Below are 23,840 nucleotides of genomic sequence, written 5' to 3' on the forward strand. Positions count from 1 at the left end.
CTGTCCCCATATGATAAAATCCACCATCCCCCCTGATTTTTTTTTTTACAACTCGAGTACTGTGAACGCCAGTATATTTTCATTATTAGCCATCGTATTTCCAATCCTTTTTGACTTCTATCAGAAGTGAGAACTGACGACAGTGGGCTCTGTTCAGAACTCTAGACTACAGCTGCATCACAGCTTTCCTGCATCTTAACTTTATTAAACAGAATATATTCTGAGTTAAGTTCTGGGAATGGATTGAAAATAGTAAAGGAAAATCTCATCAACTTCAGTTTGTTTGTGAGGAGAAATGACTGACGGTTAATTCATGACAACCAAGCAGTGAAGCTTTACTCTGTTTAACAGCAGTTACATTCAAGGCACAAATACAATAGCAAATGTGTGACAATATAAAGCAGAACTACATATGCAGTTTGAGTTCAATGTTCCAAAAACTTAAGTCATTATCAACCAGTGTAAATGAAGGTTTTACAAAATCTTAAAAGATGAGCGTTCAGTGCTCTGAGGCCCCGTGTTTGTAAAATTTCAAGGTAAAAAAACTGAAGCGGCTGTTAACAGCAATCCTCAAGTGGCTCGGCACAAAATAAATCTACTGATTTCCAGTTTCCTCACAAAATGAATAATGAATATAACACACACTGTTATCTCAAAAGCAGTGTGGACTTCAGTTATCTCATTACTCTACATATTCTGATGTATCGCAACGACCCTGATTTTATACCTGGTCTGAAAATAATGAGCAATACAATTAATGAAAAACATTTTTACTCCGTTTCTGCCTGGCATAGTTCTCAATCCTTAAACACCCTTTAATCAAATTATTGTCTGACATAAATTGTATATTTCCATTCAAATTTGCTTTGATTACAATTTAAATGGGAAATGTTAAAAAAAAAAAATAATAATTTTAATGCTTACTTCAATTTTCACTCAAGTTGCCTTGGTAACAACAAGCACGCCATAGCTATATATTGATAAGAATAATCAGGATGAAAGTTTAGGGAACGGCAGAGGGAAAACACTTCTTCTATATCGAGTCAAATGAAACCAAACTCAGCGTTAGCTTGTTTGCTGCCGGTCTTCTGGCTGGATATCCGGTTTACCGAGGAGGCCGTCATGTGAATGTTTTCGGTTAACCTTCGCGCGACGTCGGGCTCTCCGTTTGCGTTGATAACCAGACGGTTGTTCACAATCGGGTTGCTCAGTTTCTGTTGGGACATCACCACGTTGCTGCGGCTCCTCAGTGGTGGCTCGTAGCTTTTCTCCCCCCTCTCTGGCCACCGATGGCCGTCTCAGCACAGCCAGCCCTTTCATCGCCACCTTCTTTGACTCATCAATAGCACCGTTGCTCCTTTTGTTGGTGTTCTGCAGGTCACGCAGGTAGTTCTTCCTCTCAATGCTGTGACCCCTGGAGGAGTTGAAGAGCTGCACAGCTGTGGAGGGATCTAACCCGTCCACATCTATCAGGTATCTACACACCAGGTACCCGGTGCGGTTCAGGCCGTGGGTGCAGTGGACACCGATGAGTTTGTCATTGTCCCAGTTCTCCCTCAGGAAAGATCTGACTGCCTGTTTGAAGCTCAAGATGACGTTATCAGAGGGAACTCTATGACCTTCGGTGGAGATTTTAATGTAAGAGCAGGACTGTGGGACGTCTGTTAGACTGTAGTATTTGGTGGTGAAGGTCAGATCGATGATCAAACCCAGCTCCTGGTTTCCACTTTCCATACAGTCCATCAAGTCCCAAAGATCAAAGGACTCCAACTGAGGAACCCGACGGTTCAGAGATTCTTTTAAAGGCACTTTAAACGCAATAAATCTAGTTCCTGGAAGCCTCTGTCCCATAGGCTGATAGTTCAACCACCGCTTTGGTACAACATTCTTCTTCTGAGACATCTCAACTCCTATGACGTCAAAGATGTTTTTACTCCGTGATGAAACTTTCAGGTGTCGACCTACAGGACCACAAACAGAAACGGACAGTCACTAGGTGCCAAGGTTTCACTTTCTTCAAATAAACAATTCCTTCTCATTAGAGACAAATTCTAACTATGTGGTCATGGCTGACGTAGGTGCTAATCTTCACACAAAAAAACTATTGTTTTTCAAACTAAATATTCTTATAAAAAAGTTATATTTGATTTACTGATGGATATCCAGGAAGATGCCCGATTCCTCGCGTGGGACTCATTTTAGGATCATCTTTGGCACCATGTGAAATCTTTAGTTTTCCTCAACAATGTTTTAAAAGTACACTTTGCCACAGTGCTGGGACCAACTGAGCTAATTTTGAGGAACTTACAATTTTTAAAATAAGATAAGAAATCCTTTAATAGTCCCACAGAGGGGAAATTTGCAGATTACAGCAGCAAAGGGGATAGTGCAAAAAACAAGAGGCATCAATAGAAAGTTATCACACAGTAATACTATAAACAGTAAACTGGTATATACAAGAAGAAGAAGAAGAAAAATAAATAAGAAGAAATACTAGTATATAAAAAAATAACAGATGGATATTTACAGATGTTATTTACATAATTGCACGTTGCAGAGAATGATATTGCACATTATTTTCCGGTATGTATATATATTTATATATATATTTTTTGTACATTTACATAATAAATACTGTTTTGGAGTAATTTTATCCACATCTAAATGTATATTTAGTAAATTATAATAACATGTACAAATGTTACTAGTTTTAAATATGATAAATCAGCTGCAATTTCATGTTAGTGGGGATCATAGTTGCGATATGTGTGTGTGTATGTATATATATATATATATATATATATATCACACACACACACACACGTGTGTGGTGTGTGTAAGTAGTTATATACATAGGTATAGAGCAGATGCAGTATATGGAGGATTTTTTGTGCCAAAATTAAATAAATAAATACATCATTAATTAATTAAAATTGGAATGAAATATATCATTAATTAATTAAATGTGTCATTAATCAATTAAAATTAGAATGAAATATGTAATTAATTAATTAAAATACAATTCATTTTAAGTAAAAATATATATTTATTATTTCAGCATTTAATTAATTAATGACACATTTAATTAATGATTTCGTGTTACGTGTGAATCATGAAATGTAAAACTGCATTTAATTAATTAATGACACATTTAATTAATGATTTCGTGTTGCTGAATCATGAAATGTAAATGTAAAACTGTCAGTTTCACTCGTCAAACTCAGTGGGCGGGGCTAACGCGAATCCAGCAGAGGAACTTTCTCTGCTTTACATGCTATATGCTCGGGGTCAGCAGGTCCTGCTTCCACATACTCTGCAAGGTCGAAGATATCGCTCACCAACTCTCTACAAAGTTCACGAAAATCCTCCGAACTCACAGCTGCCATGTTTAGAAAGTGTTCTTCTTCCACCTCCAGTTTCAGACCAAAGCAGTGGATTCCACTGGATTCGCGTTAGCCCCGCCCACTGAGTTTGATGAGTGAAACTGACAGTTTTACATTTACATTTCATGATACAGCAACACGAAATCATTAATTAAATGTGTCATTAATTAATTAAATGCTGAGATAATAAATATATATTTTTACTTAAAATGAATTGTATTTTAATTAATTATTGACATATTTCATTCTAATTTTAATTAATTAATGACACATTTAATTCATTAATGATATATTTCATTCCCATTTTAATTAATTAATGATGTATTTATTTATTTAATTTTGGCACAAAAAATCCTCCATAGCAGTATAGTGTAAATAAGTATATTTATATAAATATTTATATGGGCATGTGTGTACAAATATATAGAAATATTCAACTATGTGTATGCATGTATAAGTATGTGTGTGAGTATAATTACAGTTTATAATAATAATAATAATAATAATACTGTTATTTAGCAGTGTGAGTACAGTGTGTGAATATTTATAAATACAGGGTAAATGATCAGTGAATGGGGGTAGGACTAGATAAGTTTACACTTCTTCCTACTCCTTTTTTGGCACATGTAAATCAAGATAGCAAGTTTTAAAGGATGAAATTCTTTGTTTTGTTGTGTTGTTTCTTTTTTTTTTTACATGTACAAAAATAAAATAAATCAAATCAAAGAAAGTAAACGTTTTAAAAAGTACACACTTAAAGTAAATGCTTATTCTTGTCCGCCAGGAGGACATCAGTAAATGTTACAAGACATTATTTATTTTAAAGCAATGTATTTAGGTATATTGGTTATTTAAAAAAATAATCATTTAAACATGTGCTGTCCCTCTGATTAAAAAGGTGGCATTAATGTAGCATTAAGAAGTGCACTTCAAAAAGGTTAGGAGTAAGGAGTTAAGATAAAACAAAATAGTACACATGGAAAAGCATGATATTTTAACTCACCGTTCTCTATTTCTGTAAAATTTACAGAAATTTACAGTAAATGTTTGTGTCTATGGTGCAGCTAGCACAACAACCGCTAGCACAACAAACACACGCACGTGACGTCATCACGTCTGCGTCACACGTCATCACGCCGCGGACCCGGAAGTGCTGGAGAACTGTTTACATTTCGCCCTTTGTTCGGCTGGAAAACCCTAAAAAAAGATGTCCAAAAAACGACCGGAGTACCACAGTCTGAAGGCCACGATCGACCGGGAGTTCGCGGAGGTGGCCCGGGAGCTGCTGTGGCTGCTGCAGGAGCGCGGCCAGGCGGAGCTTGCGGAGCTGCGGCGGCTACTGGCGGGGCGGGTGGCCGCGGCCCTGGAGCTGGTGCTGGCCGCGTTTGAGGCGAGCAGGGCGGCCGACGGAGGGACGAGGCCCCGGGGGCCCCGGGGAGCCGGGCCCGGGGGGCAGGGCGGAGGTCAGTGTGCACTAGGGCTGCCACCTTAGATAGAAATACCCAGTACTCGAGTTGTAAAAAACAATCAGGGGGGATGGTGGATTTTATCATATAACAGATAATTTGTGCTGATTACAAATAATAGCAGTGACCAAAACACCTGCAGAAATACTGCTGGAATGACATAGCAGCAGTTAAATGCAGCCTTCTGTAAGCTTTAAATATCCACTGGGCTTAAATCAAATACATCAAAACACAACAATAAAAAACACTTTTCTGAACTTATCAATATGACTCTGTTCTTCACAGGATAAGGAAAATGGATCACTGCAAAAACTCTAAATCTTAACAAGAATATTTGTCTTATTTCTAGTTAAAATGTTTCTAGTTAAATTTAGTAAAAAAAATCTCATTACACTTAAAACAAAACTCATCACTGGAAAAAACAACAATTTTCACCTGTTTCAAGTAGATTTTCACTTAAAATAAGTAGAAAAATCTGCCAGTGGAACAGGATTTTTTTGCTTGTAATAAGAAGATAAATCTTGTTCCACTGGCAGATTTTTCTACTTATTTCAAGTGAAAATTGTCAAATAAGTTATTTTTCTGGTGTTATTTTTCTGGTGATGACTCTAAATGTTGAAATAGCAGTAAAACCACATTCATTGATGAAATGACATAAGGGATAGAAAGGAGGGATGGCCGTTTTACAGGGGGGATGATTTGGACCGTTTTTATTTCAGGGGGGATGATTTGGACCGTTTTTTTTTCAGGGGGGGTGATTTGGACCGTTTTTATTTCAGGGGGGATGATTTGGACCGTTTTTATTTCATGGGGATGCCATCCCTCTCAACTCCAGTACTGGAAATAAGGGACACCCCGATTTCAGCAGCGCAGGCGCCAAAACTTCTAAAGTGCATAGAAATGTGTTTATTTTATATGAAAAAACAAAATGCTTCGATTTAAAATTTAAAGTGCTTTATAGCATTGGACTTGCATGACTGTACAGACAGACAACCATATAGCAACTGAAATATCCTCCTATGTCCCCATCAGCCAAGATCTAGAATATGTGGAATATGGTGTAAAAGTTAATTTATTTCAATAATTCAACTTAAAACAAATATATTACCTAGTCTTATTACATGCAAAGAAATATATGTTAAACCTTTATTTGTTATAATTTTGGTGATTGAATTGTTTATTGATTTCATAAAATATTTTTTTTTTTTTTTTTTTTTATTTGGGGTTTTCATAAACTGTGAGCCATAATCATCAAAATTATAACAAATAAAGGCTTGAAATATCTCACTTTGAATGTAGTGGGAAATAATATATTTGTTTCACCTTTAGTTGAATTTACTACGAACTCAGTTTTGCAGTAATTTTCCGACGTTCACCTGTATATTATAACCAGGGGTGCACACAAGCCGGGACTCGAGGGCCAGTCCAGTTAGATTCAGGTGTGTTAAAGACAGGGAAACATCTAAAACATGCAGTACACTAGCCCTCGAGTACTGGCTTGTGTGCACCCCTGATTATGACATCAATAAAGAAGAGCATAATATATGTCCGTATTGGTTCAATACAGAACGCAACTTTTTAACATATATAGAGTTTAAAAAAAAAAAGTGAATGGTGCAGCAGTAGAGGTAGACATGGTTACTGAAAGGTGCATTGTTACAGCATATGATTGTGGTTATTATTATTATTATTATTATTATTATAGAAGATAAAGAAATAGAAAGGGTGTTTGAGACAAAATTTTTAGGTGTCATCATGGACCATAAATTAAATTGGAAGATGCATATTAATCATGTCAAATCTAAATTAGCTAAATCAATAGCCATATTATATAAGGTAAAAGATATGTTGAACCAGCGTGCTTTGTATATTTTGTATTGCACTATGTTTTTTCCATACATCACATACTGTTTAGAAATATGGGGGAGTGCATATTTTACCCATACTAAACCGATCTTTATTCTTCAAAAAAGAGCGGTAAGGATTATCACAAAATCAAATTATAGAGAACCATCAAATGAATTATTTATTAAATTAAGGGCATTTAAATTCTTGGATTTAGTGGAATACAAAATAGCATTGATAATGTACAAAGTGTTCAACAGATTGTTACCTAGTAAAATTGTAAGCATGTTTAAAATAAGGATAAGTAGATATGAGCTTCGAGGGAAACATATGATTGAAAAACCAAAGTCTAGGACTAAAATTAAAGATCAATGTATTACTGTAAGGGGTGTAAATATATGGAATGCACTTGATGATAAATTGAAGATGTGCCAGTCGATTTATGCTTTCAAACGTTTGTTTAAGTTTAATGTGTTTGAAAAATATGAGGGATCCAGTAGATGATACTATTACTGAATTATGTTTTGGGATTGTGTAAACAATATGATTTATTTTTTTATATTATGTTTTGTATGTTTGATCTGAATAAGTTGATCATGTGAGAAGGGTAGGCGTAAATAAGCAATAGCTTCAGCCTATTCCTTTTCGGTTAGGTCTCGTTTGTTTTTTTATGTGAACTAATGCTTTCAGTGGTGACTACATTATGAATGACCTGACCGAAATAAATATATTTTCATTCATTCATTCATTCATTATTATTGCACAGTAATAATAATAGAGGATTTTAAGTTCTTGGGGTCAACAGTTCAGAGCAATGGAGAGTGTGGAAAAGAGGTGAAGAAACATGTGCAGGCGGGATGGAGCGGGTGGAGAAAAGTGTCAGGTGTGATGTGTGATAAAAGAGTTTCAGCTCAAATGAAAGGAAATGTGTAGAAAACTGTGGTGAGAGCAGCGATGTTGTTTGGTCTAGAGACAGTGTCACTGAGGAAAAGACAGGAGGGAGCAGAGATGAAGATGCTGAGGTTCTCTAAGGGAGCCACCAGACTGGATAGGATCAGGAATGAGGACATCAGAGGGACAGCACAGAGGCTTTGGAGATGAAGTCAGGGAGGCCAGACTGAGATGGTTCATGTCCAGAGGAGCGATAGAGAATATATTGGTAGAAGGAGCTGAGTTTTGAAGTGCCAGGCAGGAGAACCAGAGGAACCAAAGAGGAGGTTTATAGATGTAGTGAAAGACATGAAGGTAGTTGGGAAAAGAGAAGAGGATGCAGAAGACAGCCTCAGATGGAGGAAACTGATTCACTGTGGCGATCCCTGAAGGGAAAAGCCGAAAGGAAAAGAAGATGAATTAATATTATTGCACAGTGGTTGATTACTCTGAGACTCTGAGTGATGAGAGTTCATCAGAGCAACAGCTTGGGGGAAGAAACTGTCTCTGAGTCTGGAGGTTTTGGCATACAGTGAGCTTAAAATACAATAGATATTTAGTATTTTATTTACCCAAGCACTACCCAAATTGTTACTACGTGGTGTGGTGGTGGCTGTATGGTAAAACTTTTTTTTTTTTTTAATTCCCTCTTGTATCTTATTTTAGATCAGTATGAAAGAAAAAGAGGGCAGGGCCGATTTAAAATAGGTTAAAAAGAACATTCGATGATGAAGTGTTGTAAATATGTATCTATGAATTGGTGAGTTTAGCATGAAAAACTGAGCGGTCAACAAGACCAGAAATCCATCCATCCATTGACATCCGCTTGTGTTGACCCGGGAGAGAAGACTGAGCAGATTGACCTCTCTCTCCCCGGCCAACTCCTCCAGGTGTAAATGTAAGAGTCTACTTACTGGTTCATTTAATCACATTACCTGTTCTCTCTGTGACGGTCAGGTGTCCTGTGGTGGGTTTCAAAAGATGTGTGGCACGACTTCATCTGCTTACAAGGAACCAGGAGAGCAAAAAGTCTGAAGCGGTCCAGATACAAGCAACATATCTTTAGTTAAAGCAATGTTTAAGCAACTGTGATGGGGAAAATAGTGTTTTCCATACTTGATGAAAACAAAACTGCTGAGAACCTCAGAATAGAGCCGTGGCCGACTACAGGTGCCGACTAGTACTCTGCCCAAACAAAGATTAGCAGTGTGAACACCAATGTTTTGTCTACTAGAATGTATCATCCTCTACGCTTTAAAATTAGTATGCTCCTATGTTTCATTGTCATTCTGCATCGAGACGTCTGATGTATGTTTGGACCCTTTTGCGTGCAACTGTTTAATCAAGTCTTATTTTTGGTAACTGAGACACTCAGTTTTCAGAGTGCTAGATACAGTGGCCGAGACTTTGCTGAAAATAAAAGTAACACTGCAAACAGAAACAAACGCCGCTGCAAATAAAAGAAACGCTGCAAATAAAAGAAACGCTGCAAATAAAAGAAACGCTGCAAATATAAAGAAACCCCGCTGCAAATAAAATAAAAAAACAACGCAAATAAAAAAGCCACAATGGAAGTGAATTACCGGGGACTATTTTTGCCGATGCACCGGTGTTGCACGTTAAAAATTACACGTAGCGATGTTGAATACTAATCTTTTCACTTATTTTCTCGTTCGTTGTTCTTCTTATTCCTCGCTCTTCTTATTTCTTCCTTTTCACTAACGTCCTCTTTGTCTTCTTCTTCTCTGCTCACGTAAAAAACACTGGTGCATCAGCAAAAATAGTCCCCTGTAATTCACTTCCGTTGTGGCTTTTTTATTTGCGTAGTTTTTTTTTTATTTGCAGCCTTTCTTTAATTTTCAGCAATGGCGGGTCTCGGCCACCGTAGTTAGAGGTTTAGAAGGTTTTTCCACAACAGCAACATAAAACCCAGTCCAAGGCCACAAGCCAAAATGCATTGATCAAAGATTAATCTTGATTTATGTAGTGTAAAGGTATTAGACCATTTAATGTACTTCACACATTTTGTCATATGTTCTTAGAATAGGTCTGCTTTCAATGCTAAAAGTTTTTTGTGTTTTTGTCCAACTTTTTGTTGAACAGTGGAAAAAAACATCAGTATTTTTATCTGTTGCTTCCCCAGTCAATAAATCCTCCCTGCTCTTAACTCCCTGAAACACAAGCTTTCAGTTTCAGAACGACTTTGAAGATGATTGATATTGGGAATCAACTTTGATTGGGTTATTGTTAAGCAGCCAGATCCTGTGCTGGAGTGGTACTCCGCTCCATGCTACTCACACAAACAGACACATTAAAGTCAGTTAAATTGGCTCACAGCCTGAATAAAGAAACTTGCTGTATCACTTCTCATATGGCAACACTGTTTTAGATTTTTCTTTTTTGTGCGGAGGAAACATCTCACCAATATGTATAACGTTACAAATTATATTCTTGTCAATTTTAAATCTCTTGTGGCTTTTTGTGTCTGCATAGCATTATCAGCAGCATCTAAGCAAATGAATCTACTGTGTTCTCTCTGCAGAGTTTTGTCTGTCAGTCGGCGTTAGGACTCTCTCTGATGACAAACATCTGAAGCAGGACGTCTCAGCGGACAAACAACCGAAGGAAGCTCTGCCCAACCCCTGCTCAAGAGCAGAGACGGTCGCAGAGCTGGACCAGCGGTCGGCGTCTCCAGACCATGAATCGGGAGAGGAGGAAAAGGACGAAAATGATGCAACAGAAGCAACGCCTCACTGCTGCAGAGTCTGTGGAAAATCATTTGAAAGAAAAGGGTTTTTGCTTAAACATGTGGAGAAACACTCAAAGGACGACAAGTGTCTTTGTGGTGTGTGTGGTGAAAGTTTGGAGACTATTGATGGTCTGAGAAAGCATCTTCAAACTCACCGTGACAGCAGCAGGACCTGCGATATCTGTGGGAAGAAGTTTCCATCGATTCGAGCTCTGGAGACACACCTAAGGCTGCACACGGGAGAGAAGCCCTTCAGCTGCTCCGTCTGTGCAAAGGCTTTCAACCAGAAGGGTAACATGGTGACTCACATGAAGACCCACGGGACGGAGAAACCATTCACATGTACTTTCTGCTGCAAAGAGTTCAGTCAAACAAACTCTCTGGAGCGGCACATGAAGTCCCACGAAGAGCAGATGCCCTTCAGCTGCAAAGTCTGCGGAAAAGGCTTCTCAACGAGCAGCGATCTGACGCAACATGCCCGGAGCCACAATTCCAGTAATCAGCCAATTAAAAGGAACAAACGAAGGAAACCCAGTCTGACACCTTCTCACTCCTGCAAGGTTTGCGGGAACTCTTTTCACAATAAAGGTAACTTACTCCGGCATGCAGAGACGCATATAAATGAGCCCGATTTTCTCTGTGGAGTCTGCGGCGAAGGGTCAGAGTCTCTTGAGAGCATGCAGCTCCACATCCAGAGCCACAGAGAAACGAGCAGGATCTGTGAAATCTGTGGCGTCAACTTCAGAGACATGGAGATCCACATGAGGACGCATACCGGCCAAAAACCCTTCAGATGCAAGGATTGTGCTAAAGAGTTCCCCAGGAAAAGCTCGCTGGAGAGACACATGAAGTTGCATGCTGGCGAGAGGCCGTACATCTGCGAGTTCTGTGGAAAGACTTTCATTGAAAACACTGTCCTGAAGAGGCACATTAAGAGCCACACGGGAGGTAAACCCAGAATTTACCCCTGCGAGATCTGCGGCAAGAAGTTCACCGTGAGCCAACATCTGGATGTTCACAAGAGGATCCACACGGGCGAGAAGCCTTATTCCTGCAAAGTCTGCAACAAGAACTTCCGACAGATTGGTAACCTGGACTCTCACATGAGGATCCACACGGGCGAGAAGCCGTTCATCTGTAGCCTCTGTGGAAAGAGGTTTCGGCAGAAAATCTCGCTGGAGACGCACGAGAGGTTCCACAAGAAAGACAAAGCGTTCACCTGCCAGCACTGCAGCAAAGGCTTTGTTCAGAAGATTGACCTGAAAAGACACATGCTGACTCACACGGGCGAGAAACCCTTCAGCTGCTCTGCCTGTGGGAAGAGCTATCAAGAGAAACGCTCCTTGGACTCGCACATGAAGGTCCACGTTGGAGAGCAGAGCAGCAAAGATGCAGCGGTGACGTCCAACTCCAAGCAACTGGAAGGAGCTCACCCTGACTTTATCCAGCTGTGACCTCCAAACATGAGCAGACGGACTTGGACTTGGTTTGAACTCCAACATCAGCTGAGAATATGTTACCATGCAGTTTCCTTTCAAACTTCCTTCCATCTTTGCTCAGAGGTACAGACACATTGCAGAATGAGTCCCTATCATGATCCAACAGAAACTGTACACAACAGAAATGTGCTTTCATACTTTCTCCAGGCCATTAAAGCAGCATAATGTAACTTTCAGCTTTTGTTGAGTTTGGCGACTCCTTTGGACAAAAGCGGTAGTGCTTTACCAGAAAGAACACTACATTTCCCATGAGCACCAGCGCGTACTGCCTCCTCCGATAAAACTTTTATTTTCTTGTGTTTTTCCGCTGCTTCGGCCATGACACCAGCTTCTGCTGAGCTCTGCGCTCCACGCCCCGCCCAGCTTTGGTCTGGACTACGAATGGGGAAGGAGGGGGAAGTGACGTATGCCGTAAAGCAGTCAAAGCCGTAAAAATGTGTAGTTTTTTAGTGTGGAAGGGTTCCTACCATGCTCCTCAAAGTTACATAGTGCCAGTGAAGGTGATACAGACCGATACAAAAACCACAATTCCTCCACTAAACCCGTGTCCTCTTTCCTGTCTGGCGACCCCGGTAGCATGAGTAGGCTACAGTGTTGAAACATTTATATTGGATTGAGAGGAAAGTTTATTCGGGCCTCCAAATAGCAGTTAGACTCATTTACAGGACAAGATCCCGTTATCTTCAGGTTCACCTTTCTGGTTCTAAACAAGTCTGTGAAAAGGAGGCAGGACTTTCTGAATGTCCTAAAGCAGCCAGGATTACTTGAATGACTTTGACTTAAGGCCTTTGCTCCTCTAGGGTGCATAGGCCGTTGACAAATGTCCTCCATTTCACTGGGCTAAGACCGTCATGATGAGGTTAGTTTTACCCTACTGATGATGTGTTGTTGCAATAGTAATCCTGCTCAGTACGAGAGGAACCGCAGGTTCAGACATTTGGTGTATGTGCTTGGCTGAGGAGCCAATGGTGCGACGCTGCCATCTGTGGGATTATGACTGAACGCCTCTAAGTCAGAATCCCGCCTAGACGTAACGATACCGGAGCGCTGCGGATCTTGGGTTGGTCCAGGATAGCCGGCTCCAGCCGGTGCGGAGAGCCACTCGCGACGGGGCCGAAGGACGGTCGCACCTCTCCCTGTTTGTGGAGAACCTGGCGCTAAATCACTTGCAGACGACCTGATTCTGGGTCAGGGTTTCGTGCGTAGCAGAGCAGCCACCTCGCTGCGATCTATTGAAAGTCAGCCCTCGATCCAGCCAGGATTAACTCTAATAATTTTAACAATTTTAATAAAGAAAACTTCTGTTTGCAAGATTGCATTAATTTCAGCACAAATTCAAACCACAGTTCCCTTGTCTCTCACAGTTTCTGAAATTGTACGTAATGTGAGGATGTTATTTTGGACTTTAGGAGTTTAAGATGTTTTCAGGCTTGTTTGTTTTTGTGACATTTGGTAACTCAATCAGTCAATGACATAATAAGATAGTGGATAATGAAAGTAATTGTTGGCTGCAGTGCTGAAAGAACCACCTGGGTTCTGAAAGTGAGTTTGTTACAGCTGAGATTCATTGATTCATTCAAACCTTCACGCAACTTGCAATGATGTTGAGATACAGACAATCAGCTTCATCTGGCACTTAACTTTGAAAATACGAAGAACTTTAACTTGCATCTTGTGATATACTTACTGACCTTTCTAAGTTATCGATGGTTTATTGAGTATTTTTCTTTTAAATGTCAGTTATTTTTGACTGTCTCCATTGATCCATAAAACATGTGAAAATGTCCATCACAAACTTGACGGTTTCATGTGTACTGCCTTGTCCAAATAAAAGTCTAAAACTAATACAATCAGAGTCTGCTGAATTAAATATATTAATTCTGTCATGAAGGTACCCCCTTTTCTGATAATGCTGTATGTTAACAAAGCTTTTTACTGCTGCACACCTTTAAACTACTCATTGCAACATGAGCACAGATATAACCACAAAAAGAAGTTTTAATCTCTAAGTGTCAGATATGTATGACACTTTATGCTAAATTAAATATGATTCATAGGTGTTTTATGATGATCAGAATTCCAGTTTACAATTTGTCTATAAAATGTTGATAGAGGCTCTCGATACAGCTATGGAAAAAAATGGTTAAAAGATCAGTGATTTCAAGTACAGAGAGGAGACAAGTGGAAGTCTGGACAAACCTTTAACCATCTGACTCTTTAAACAGAATCTTTTAATGTCAGTTACTTCCACTCTTGATTTCACACTGACGATGAATAAGTACTACTAAATTGTCTCAATTTTTTAAAGTATGAAAATATTTTTCGAGAGTTGCTTGTTTTTGATATTGGTCTCATTTTATATTTTTTAAAAGCTTACATCTAAAGTGAATGGGGAGGTTTAATCAACATTACAATATCTTGTGTGATTCTTCTAGTCTTTAGATTAAGACATTTCTCCAAATTAAGGTCATAATTAGACCTTGTGAATAGAATAGAATAGAATAAAATAAGCTTTATTGGCCAAGTATGAACATACCAGACAGGGAATTTGTCTTTGGTTGTTTCGCTCACTGAACCCAGATATAAATATTTGCAAACAGTAAATAGACAAATGGCTCTTATTAACATATATACAATTTAAAAAAAGTGAAAGGCAGCAGTATGACGTAGACATGGTTATTGAATTTCCATAATTGAAAGGTGCATTGTTACAGCATATGATTAACACAATTAAACAGTAAATAACAAAATGAAATAAAATGATAAGAAAAGAGGTAAAATAATAAAAAGTACAAGTTGTTAAAAAGTAAGTCATAATCATAATAATCAGGTTTATTGGCCAAGTCAGGTCAAACAAGACAGGGAATTTGACTCGGTTATTTTCGCTCACTGTACAGTAAATAGACAAATGGCTCTTATTAACATATATAAAAAAAAATTTTAAGTGAAAGGTGCAGCAGTATGAGGTACACATGGTTATTGAAAGGTGCATTGTTACAGCATATGATTGTGGTTATTGGATATTGCAGAGTGATTGATTACTCTCAGACTCTGAGAGATGAGAGTTCATCAGAGCAACAGCTTGTGCTGTCAAAAGAATCCGTTTTAAACCAGCAAGTGTCTCCTCTATGTTTTATTTTTGTAGTCCTCTTACAGCTTAAATGTTATCAGTCATACTTTATTTCAATAGGTAAAATTCAGAGGTGGTGGTAACGAGTTACATTTACTCCATTACATTTACTTGAGTAAGTTTTGGGAAATGTTGTACTTTTAGGAGTAGTTTTGAATCACTATACTTTTTACTTTTAATTGAGTAGATTTGTGAAGAAGAAACTGTTCCTCTTACTCCGCTACATTAGGCTACGTTGAGCTGTTACTTTTCTTTTATCCCTTTTATCCGCGTACGCGTCAATCTCATTAAATCACTGGGTGATTCTTTGTGAAAAATGTTTGTTTTTGCATGTTTTGTCACATTTACACAGACTCAAACACACAGAGTTTCTATGAGTTCATGTTTGTTCTAGTTCTGCTGGTTAAAAAAGAAAAGTACAAAGGCTTGACATTTTGTGCTACTTGTGCTTAATTTATTTTTTTATTCTGTTATTTTATTTATTAAAGTACTTTAATTTACTTTAAGGTCATTTTAATTTAAGCTATTTTTTATTAATTTTAATTTATTTTATTATTTTATTGATTTAATTTGCCTGAAGATGATTATTTTGTACTTTTGTCTGTTTGAATGGTTAATAAATAAATAAATAAATTAGACGTTACTCAACAGTTACTCAGTACTTGAGTAGTTTTTTCACCAAGTACTTTTTTACTTTTACTCAAGTAATTATTTGGATGAATACTTTTTACTTCTACTTCAGTCATATTATTCTGAAGTAAGAGTACTTTTACTTGAGTACAATTTTTGGCTACACTGAATGAACTGATCCCTCCAGTCCGGCAGGGGGCGCTGTAAAGCATCCTCACGAAACAGCAGCGTCTCCACTCAATTTGAAGTGTTTAGTGCCAGCTTGTTTTCATTGTTGTGTCAGTTCGGCCGCTCAGCGAGCAGCAGCATGTGTGTGGTGCAGCGGCTGCGGGCGTCGGTCCGTGAACGCATCATCTCCGCGGCTGAAGACGCTCTGCTGCGGCTGGAAAAGGGACAACCAGCGGGTAAACTACAGGCGCTGCTCGCCGAGCGGCTGGCCGCGGCGGCGGAGGACGTGCTGGGGCTGTTCGAGCTGGCCCTGGCAGACTACGAGGACCGGATCCGGCGGTCCCAGGAGCGGTTACACCGCCAGGAGAAGCTGCTCAACGCCGTGCTGCAGCCCGAGGTCCGGCTGCACAGGGCAGAGTCCGCGCTGTTTCCCCGCGCTCCCGCTTCCGCTCACCTTCAAAATAAAAGCTCCGGCCGTCAGAGTGGAGGGGTGACGGAAGAGGCTGCAGGCGGTGAGTGAAGCAGCGGAACACATACAAATACTGCAAATACTGCCAATTCGAGGCAAGGCAAGGTTATTTGTACAGGACCGTCTCAGAAAATTAGAATATTGTGATAAAGTTCTTTATTTTCTCTAATGCAATTAAAAAGGCAAAAATGTCATACATTCTGGATTCATTACAAATCAACTGAAATATTGCAAGCCTTTTATTATTTTAATATTGCTGATTATGGTTTACAGATTAAGATTCCCAGAATATTCCATTTTTTTGAGATAGGATATTTGAGTTTTCTTAAGCTGTAGACAACTTTTTTTGTAAGACATGACCAAAAGTGTGAATGATGCAGGAAAGCGTTTCCATATCAGCGTGACAGTCAGAGCTTTCCGTGTTTCTCCAGCATGTCACAAGGGAGAGACTTTTAAACCTCTTTGATGTGATGGACATATGCAGTGAGGAAGTCTTCCCTCATGTTAATCGCTGTTAAAAGCACTGATCACACTACCATGACATCATGTACAGGTGAGCGTGTTCTCCAGCGGTAAGAGAATAAAAACGGCCACTAGGAGCTCTGTGCTCAGCACACGCCTGAACTCACTCTGTTAACGTTTGAAAAGCATCTCACTGTAAATATGGACTATAGGGAGTAACAGACAGATGTGAGATTAGAAACATAGATGAGACTGGTTAACAACAGCAATAAGGATTACTTTTTTCTTTGTTTTTATGTTATTACACACATGTTATTATTATCTCACTTATTACACAGGTTTTGTTTATCTAAGCAATGGAAAAATGTCGGCAGCAATGTGTTAACAAAACCTAATTAATATTGTCTAACTGCTTGAATGATTTTCAAACTAATCTACGTTTTGTGAGATTATAGCCTACTATTGATGGATGCTGGTTCTATTTGCATGATTTGTGTTTCATTTTTCAGTTAGTGAGGTGTGTGGTTTACCATTTGTTACCTTATACTACTGAGCCTACTGGTTTTCTTGTGTTTATGAGATATTTTATTAAGAATGCCAAACGTGAACGAAATGTATCACTGGCAAAGAGTTGAAAATAAATACGCCAACTGTAATTAAAGGATTTGGCTTTTCATGCATTTTTATTCAGGACCGGATCAGTGAATAACTAACACACACGAAAATAGAGTGGAAGATTTTTTTTTTATTGTGCACTTCGAGAAAAAAAAGAAATGTCGAGAAAAAAGTCGAAATGTCGAGATTGTTGAAATAGAATTTCGAGAAAAAAGTCAAAATTTCGTGAATAAAGTCGAACTTTCGCCTTTTTTCTCAACATTTCAACTTTTTTTTTGACATTTCAACTTTTTTCTCGAAATTATACTTCAACAATATTCTCGACATTTCGACTTTTTTCTTGATGTGCATAATGAAAAAAAAATCTTCCTCTAAAATATTATTTTTATTTTTATCCTGCCTGGCCCTAATACAGTCAGTCCGGAAAGTATTCAGAACGCTTCACTTTTCCCACATTCTTTTATGTTACAGCCCTATTGATAATAGGAATACATTCTTTTTTTTTCTCAGAATTCTACACAAAATACCCCATAATGACAACATGAAAGAAGTTTTGTTATGATTTTTGTAAATTTATAAAAAATAAAAAACTATAAATATCACCTGTGCATAAGTATTCAGAACGTTTGCCATGAAGCTCAAAATTGAGCTCTGGTTCATTCTGTTTCCACTGATCTCTCTCAAGTTGTTTCTACAGCTTAATCGGAGTCCACCTGTGGTGAATTCAGTTGATTGGACTTGATTTGGAAAGACACACACCTGTCTATATAAGCTCTCACAGTTGGCAGTGCATGTTGCAACACAAACCAAACATGAAGTCAAAAGAATTGTCTTCAGACCTCCGAAAAAGATTGTTTCGAGGCACAAATCTGGGGAAGGGTACAGACAAATTTCTGCTGCTTTGAAGGTCCCAGTGAGCACTGTGGCCTGCATCATCCTTAAATGGAAGAAGTTTGGAACCCCCAGGAATCTCCCTAGAGCTGGCCGCCCGCCTAAGCTGAGCAATCGGGGGAGAAGGGCCTTAGTCAGAGAGGTGACCAAGGACCCGACGGTCACTCTGTCAGAACTCCAGCGTTCCTCTGTGGAGAGAGGAGAAACTTCAAGAAGGACAACCATCTCTGCAGCAATCCACCAATCAGGCTTGGATGGTAGAGTGGCCAGGCGCAAGCCCCTCCTTACTAAAAAGCACATGGCAGCCCGACTGGAGTTTGCCAAAAGGCACCTGGAGGACTCTCAGACCATGAGAAAACAAATCCTCTGGTCTGATGAGACAAAGATTGAACTATTTGGCATAAATTCCACGCGTGGTGTTTGGAGGAGACCAGGCACCGCTCATCACCTGGAGAACACCATCCCTACAGTGAAGCATGGTGGTGGCAGCATCATGCTGTGGGGGTGTTTTTCATCAGCAGGACCTGGGCGACTAGTCAGGATTGAGGGAAAGATGAATGCAGCCATGTACAGAGACATCTTGGATGAAAATCTGATCCAGATTGCTGTTGACCTCAGACTAGGACGACGCTTCATCTTTCAGCAGGACAACGACCCAAAGCACACAGCCAAAATATCAAAGGAGTGGCTTCAGAACAACCATGTCAATGTCCTTGAGTGGCCCAGCCAGAGCCCAGACCTGAATCCCATCCAACATCTCTGGAGAGATCTGAAAATGGCTGTACACCGACGCTCCCCATCCAACCTGATGGAGCTTGAGAGGGTCTGTAAGGAAAAATGGGCAAAACTGCCCAAGAATAGGTGTGCCAAACTTGTAGCAACCTATTCAAAAAGACTTGAGGCTGTAATTGCTGCCAGAGGAGTATGGAGCTAGAACAGTCTCATAATTCACAAATGCACAGGACAAGTTTTACAAATGCACAGACCGATTTTCAAATACACACACAGTTTCACACGTGCACAGAACAATTCACACGTGCGTAGGACAAGATATACAAATGTATTTTTGATGCACACACAAATATAACCTGATTTACAAATGTTTTTTTGTCTGTGAGTTGCGCTGGATTTGTGTGTGAGTTTTGAGACTCCCCTGACATGACTAGATCCACAAATAGGTTTTTTTTAACACGGAAGGATCTGCAACCAATCAGATGTCTTCCTTAGTTCCAGCCAATCATAAGAGCGCACCCACGTGGGGGACGCAGAGCAGTGGATAAAACACGACTTGCTCTAAACCAATCAGATTAAAGGGGCGGATACACCTGCTGTTTGAACTGCGTTAGCGCCGTTCGCTTAGAAAAGTGATTAATATTTCGAGTTGGTGGAGTAAAGATAAATAAACAGCTACAGGAGATAAAAGATAAATAAACAGGATGGAGAGGAGATCATTGTTCTGATTTTCTTGTGATCCCGGTAAAGAAAACAGCGCGATCAGAGATGGTTTGTCGGGCTGTTCAACCAGAGCCGTCAGGAGACTGCACTCCAAGTCCTGCCGATGCAGCAAATGAGGATGAGAAACAGCGGAGATATTTCTGTATTTGCTCCGTTTGGTTTCACAATGTATTACTGTCCCGCTGATTCAGCTCAGAACCAGACAGACAGAGAGCTGCTGCGCTGCCTGACGGGGACGAGCTGCAGCGCCAGGTGCAGCAGCACGCACATGTCAGGAGATTAATTTACCGAAATATCTGGAGTAAAGTCGGTATCAGTCGACTGATAACCGAAGAACCTCTGTATCCAGCTCAGATGTTTGATGATCGGTGGACTAAACCCCGAACAGCATCATCACGGCTGCATCTTCCCATGAGCACGACTCTGCACCGGGAATGTGTTGATCTGCCACCGCTGTTTTGACACATGTTTGTCTCTGAGTGGTGGCGATGTCACATCATGAATGTGAGCATAACAGCTGCTTGTTTCTGACCTCCACGTCTGGTCACTGTGGTCAGCTGGTCTGACCGGGACCAGCGCCACTCGCGGCCAGAGCCAGAACGACCTGCAGCAATATTCACCCCCGTCAGCAGGCTCGTTCTCCTGAAAGACACCTGTAGTTCAAATACAGAAATATCTTCGCTGTTTCTCATCATCAGTTGCTGCATCGGCAGGACTTGGAGTGCAGTCTGACGGCTCTGGTTGAAAGGCCCGATAAACCATCTCAGATCGCGCTGTTTTATTTACCGGGATCACAAGAAAATCAGAACAGTGATCTCCTCTCCATCCTGTTTATTTATCTTTTATCTCCTGTTGCTGTTTATTTATCTTTACTGCACCAACTCGAAATATTAATCACTTTTCTAAGTGAACAGCGCTAACGCAGTTCAAACAGCAGGTGTATCCGCCCCTTTAATCTGATTGGTTTAGAGTAAGTTGTTTTTTATCCACTGCTCTGCGTCCCCCATGTGGGTGCGCTCTTATGATTGGCTGGAACAAATGAAGACATCTGATTGGTTGCAGATCCTTCCGTGTTAAAAAAAAAACCTATGTGTGGATCGAGTCACGTCAGGAGAGTCTCAAAACTCACACACAAATCCAACGCAGCTCACAGACAAAAAAACATTTGTAAATCAGGTTATATCTGTGTGTGCATCAAAAATACATTTGTATATCTTGTCCTACACACGTGTGAATTGTTCCGTGCATGTGTGAAACTGTGTGTGTATTTGCAAATCGGTCTGTGCATTTGTAAAACTTGTCCTGTGCATTTGTGAATTATGAGACTGTTCTAGCTCCATAGAGGAGCTTCTACAAAGTATTAAGCAAACGTTATGAATACTTATGCTCATATGATTTCTTGTTATTTTTATTTTTAATACATTTACAAAAGTCGCATCAGAACTTCTTTCATGTTGTCATTATGGGGTGTTTTGTGTAGAATTCTGAGAAAAAAATGAATTTATTCCTATTATCAATAGGGCTGTAACATAAAAGAATGTGGGAAAAGTGAAGCGTTCTGAATACTTTCCGGACTGACTGTACTTCCGTATTTATCTGTATGCGTTTCTATTTTTGTTTTGCGCACCTGTATTGTTGCCTGTTTCAAGAAATAAAAAAAATAAAAGTCTGTACACCATTTTCATTACAAACAAACTAATTTAGCTGTTTGAATTTTGAAATATTTTTTGAAAAGACTGAAATATTATTGAATGTCCTGAACAAAAATTCCTGCAGCTTTTATGTCATTTATCATTAAAAAAATTGAAGATTTACAGTTTTTGAAAAAAAAAACTGAACTTCTGTAGAGTCTCAGCTCAGTAACAATAAAACACTTTATGTAATGTGTAACACTTTAAAAGCAAAGTTGGTTCATTTTTAATTCTTTTGAATAGTTTTAAATAGGGTGCTTTTCCTGATCAAATTGTCTGATTTCTGTCTCCAGAATCTCTGCAGTCGATGTCCCTTAAGAACATGAACCTCCAGCCAGAAGATCCAGCACATCTGAACCAGCGTGACCCTGAAAGTGAAAGCAGCAACACTTTCTTCTCCGGGCCGTGCTCCCTCTCTTCGTCTTTTTACCCCCCCGTTTCTCCAAGCAGCAACGAGGATCCGGATCACGACCCCAGTCAGAATCTCACATACGTTAGGAAGAAGACGCGGGGCCGGCCGGCTCTTCGAGCGGTCAAGACGAAGCGAAAGCGCTTGCGTCCAACTCACGCCTTCAACTGCTCCGTCTGTGGACGCGCTCTCCAGGGGAAAGGCTACCTGTTAAAACACGTCCTGAATGTTTGTGCCAGCAACCAGGACAACTGCTGCGGCTACTGCGGAGATGTTTTAAAATCAGCTGACGGTTTAAAGGATCACCTGCAGCTCCACCAGAAGAACAGCAAGAAATGCAGCTTCTGTGGGAAGACGTTCCACTCCATCCTGGCGCAGGAGCTGCACACCCGCCTGCACACCGGGGAGAAGCCGTACAGCTGCCAAACCTGCGGCAAAAAGTTCAGCCAGAAGGGCCACCTCATGTCTCACCTGCACGTCCACGCGCCAGAAAAACCTTTCCAGTGTCAGGAGTGCCCGCGGGCCTTCAGCCACCTGACCTCCCTAGAGCGGCACGTGAAGGAGCACGGCGGGAAGGTGGTGCACGCCTGCACCGTCTGCAGCCAGGAGTTCAGGAAGCAGCACAGCCTGCAGAACCACATGGAAAACCACGAGAAGGACCGCACTCGCACGCCCAAGAGGTTCCGCAGCTCGGCGCTGTCCCACAGCTGCAAGGTGTGCAGGGAAACCTTCGATCGGAAGATCCTCTTAGTGAAACACGCCAAGACTCACCTGGAGGACCCGAGCAGCCGCTGTGGAGTTTGTGGAGATCACTACCAGTCCGTCAACACCCTCACGGCTCACCTGCACTCCCACCAGGACGCCGGCAGCACCTGCGACACCTGCGGGAAGTTTTTCCCGGGTCACTCCGCGCTGCTGATGCACATGAGGATCCACACCGGAGAGAAGCCCTTTATCTGCAGCTTCTGTGGGAAAGCCTTCAACCAGAGCGGCAACCTGAAGACGCACCTGAAGATCCACACGGGGGAGCGGGCCTTCTCCTGCAGCACCTGCGGCAAGGGCTTCACCCAGAAACAGACTCTGGACATTCACGTCCGCTTCCACAACAAGGAGAGGCGCTTCCTGTGTCAGGTGTGTGGGAAGGGCTTCATCCAGGAGGTGGACCTGAAGAGACACATCCTGATCCACACGGGGGAGAAGCCGTACAGCTGCAGCGTCTGTGGGAAGAGCTTCCAGGCCCGGCGATCGCTCAACGGACACCTGAAAGTGCACGCAGCCGACGGGGAGGACGCCGGACTCCCACTGGACAGAAGTACAGAGCCACAGATATCAGACAGCGTCTACTCGTGGGTTCCTCCAGCCGTAGACCCGGGGGTGTGCACGGCGTCTGCTCCTGCTGGAGACCTCCCTCCCGTGGCCAGTGGATTAAAACTAGCAATGCTTGATTTAAGTGTTTAGTTTTGCAAATCATCAACTTCACACCTCAAACAGAAACTTGGCACTTGGAAACTTGGAAACTGAAAAGCTCACAGTCTTTTTCCACTACCAACTACATAGAACATTGATCCCATCGATGTACAGGACTGTCTCAGAAAATTAGAATATTGTGATTTTCTGTAATGCAATTACAAAAACAAAAATGTCATCCATTCTGGATTCATTACAAATCAACTGAAATACTGCAAGCCTTTTATTATTTTAATATTGCTGATCATGGTTTACAGCTTAAGAAAACTCAAATATCCTATCTCAAAAAATTAGAATATTCTGGGAATCTTAATCTTAAACTGTAAACCATAATCAGCAATATTAAAATAATAAAAGGCTTGCAATATTTCAGTTGATTTGTAATGAATCCAGAATGTATGACATTTTAGTTTTTTTAATTGCATTACAGAAAATAAAGAACTTTATTACAATATTCTCTTTCTGAGACTGTCCTGTATCTCATTAATGAGTAGTTTCAGTTGTTTCATTCATTTTGTGGTTGTTTTTTTTTTATTATTATGATTATTCTGTTTTTCTTTCCTAATTCCAGCGGTGGAAGG

At 40.4% G+C, this 23,840-nt stretch overlaps 3 protein-coding genes across 3 annotated transcripts; 2 read left to right on the top strand and 1 right to left on the bottom strand.

Annotated features, from left to right (window-relative positions):
* Nucleotides 1–360: 360 nt before the first annotated feature.
* On the bottom strand, nt 361–4,750 carry LOC133461219 (RNA/RNP complex-1-interacting phosphatase-like). The gene is made up of 2 exons (XM_061742034.1): nt 4,387–4,750; nt 361–1,961 (listed from the first exon to the last, which is right to left on the bottom strand). Exon 2 carries the CDS (start codon nt 1,900–1,902, stop codon nt 1,066–1,068), a length of 837 nt encoding a protein of 278 aa, XP_061598018.1. The 5' UTR covers nt 1,903–1,961; nt 4,387–4,750; the 3' UTR covers nt 361–1,065.
* LOC133461216 (gastrula zinc finger protein XlCGF57.1-like) lies at nt 4,523–13,696 on the top strand. Its single transcript, XM_061742032.1, has 2 exons — nt 4,523–4,846; nt 10,167–13,696. Exons 1-2 carry the CDS (start codon nt 4,591–4,593, stop codon nt 11,825–11,827), a joined length of 1,917 nt encoding a protein of 638 aa, XP_061598016.1. The 5' UTR covers nt 4,523–4,590; the 3' UTR covers nt 11,828–13,696.
* Nucleotides 13,697–15,885: 2,189 nt separating this feature from the next.
* Nucleotides 15,886–23,370, top strand: LOC133460988 (gastrula zinc finger protein XlCGF57.1-like). Its single transcript, XM_061741728.1, has 2 exons — nt 15,886–16,312; nt 21,677–23,370. The coding sequence occupies exons 1-2, from the start codon at nt 15,940–15,942 to the stop codon at nt 23,248–23,250; spliced, it is 1,947 nt and encodes a 648-aa protein (XP_061597712.1). The 5' UTR covers nt 15,886–15,939; the 3' UTR covers nt 23,251–23,370.
* Nucleotides 23,371–23,840: the final 470 nt, after the last annotated feature.

Source organism: Cololabis saira, chromosome 15 (assembly GCF_033807715.1).
Source record: "Cololabis saira isolate AMF1-May2022 chromosome 15, fColSai1.1, whole genome shotgun sequence".
NCBI lineage: Eukaryota > Metazoa > Chordata > Actinopteri > Beloniformes > Belonidae > Cololabis > Cololabis saira.

What these genes read in the sequence shown, in the direction of transcription:
- LOC133461219 (XM_061742034.1), bottom strand. Translation starts at nt 1,902, where the DNA reads ATGTCTCAGAAGAAGAATGTTGTACCAAAGCGGTGGTTGAACTATCAG.
- LOC133461216 (XM_061742032.1), top strand. Translation starts at nt 4,591, where the DNA reads ATGTCCAAAAAACGACCGGAGTACCACAGTCTGAAGGCCACGATCGAC. An exon ending in GCCCGGGGGGCAGGGCGGAG is followed by an intron (nt 4,847 to 10,166) that starts GTCAGTGTGCAC and finishes TTCTCTCTGCAG; the next exon opens with AGTTTTGTCTGTCAGTCGGC.
- LOC133460988 (XM_061741728.1), top strand. Translation starts at nt 15,940, where the DNA reads ATGTGTGTGGTGCAGCGGCTGCGGGCGTCGGTCCGTGAACGCATCATC. An exon ending in GACGGAAGAGGCTGCAGGCG is followed by an intron (nt 16,313 to 21,676) that starts GTGAGTGAAGCA and finishes TTCTGTCTCCAG; the next exon opens with AATCTCTGCAGTCGATGTCC.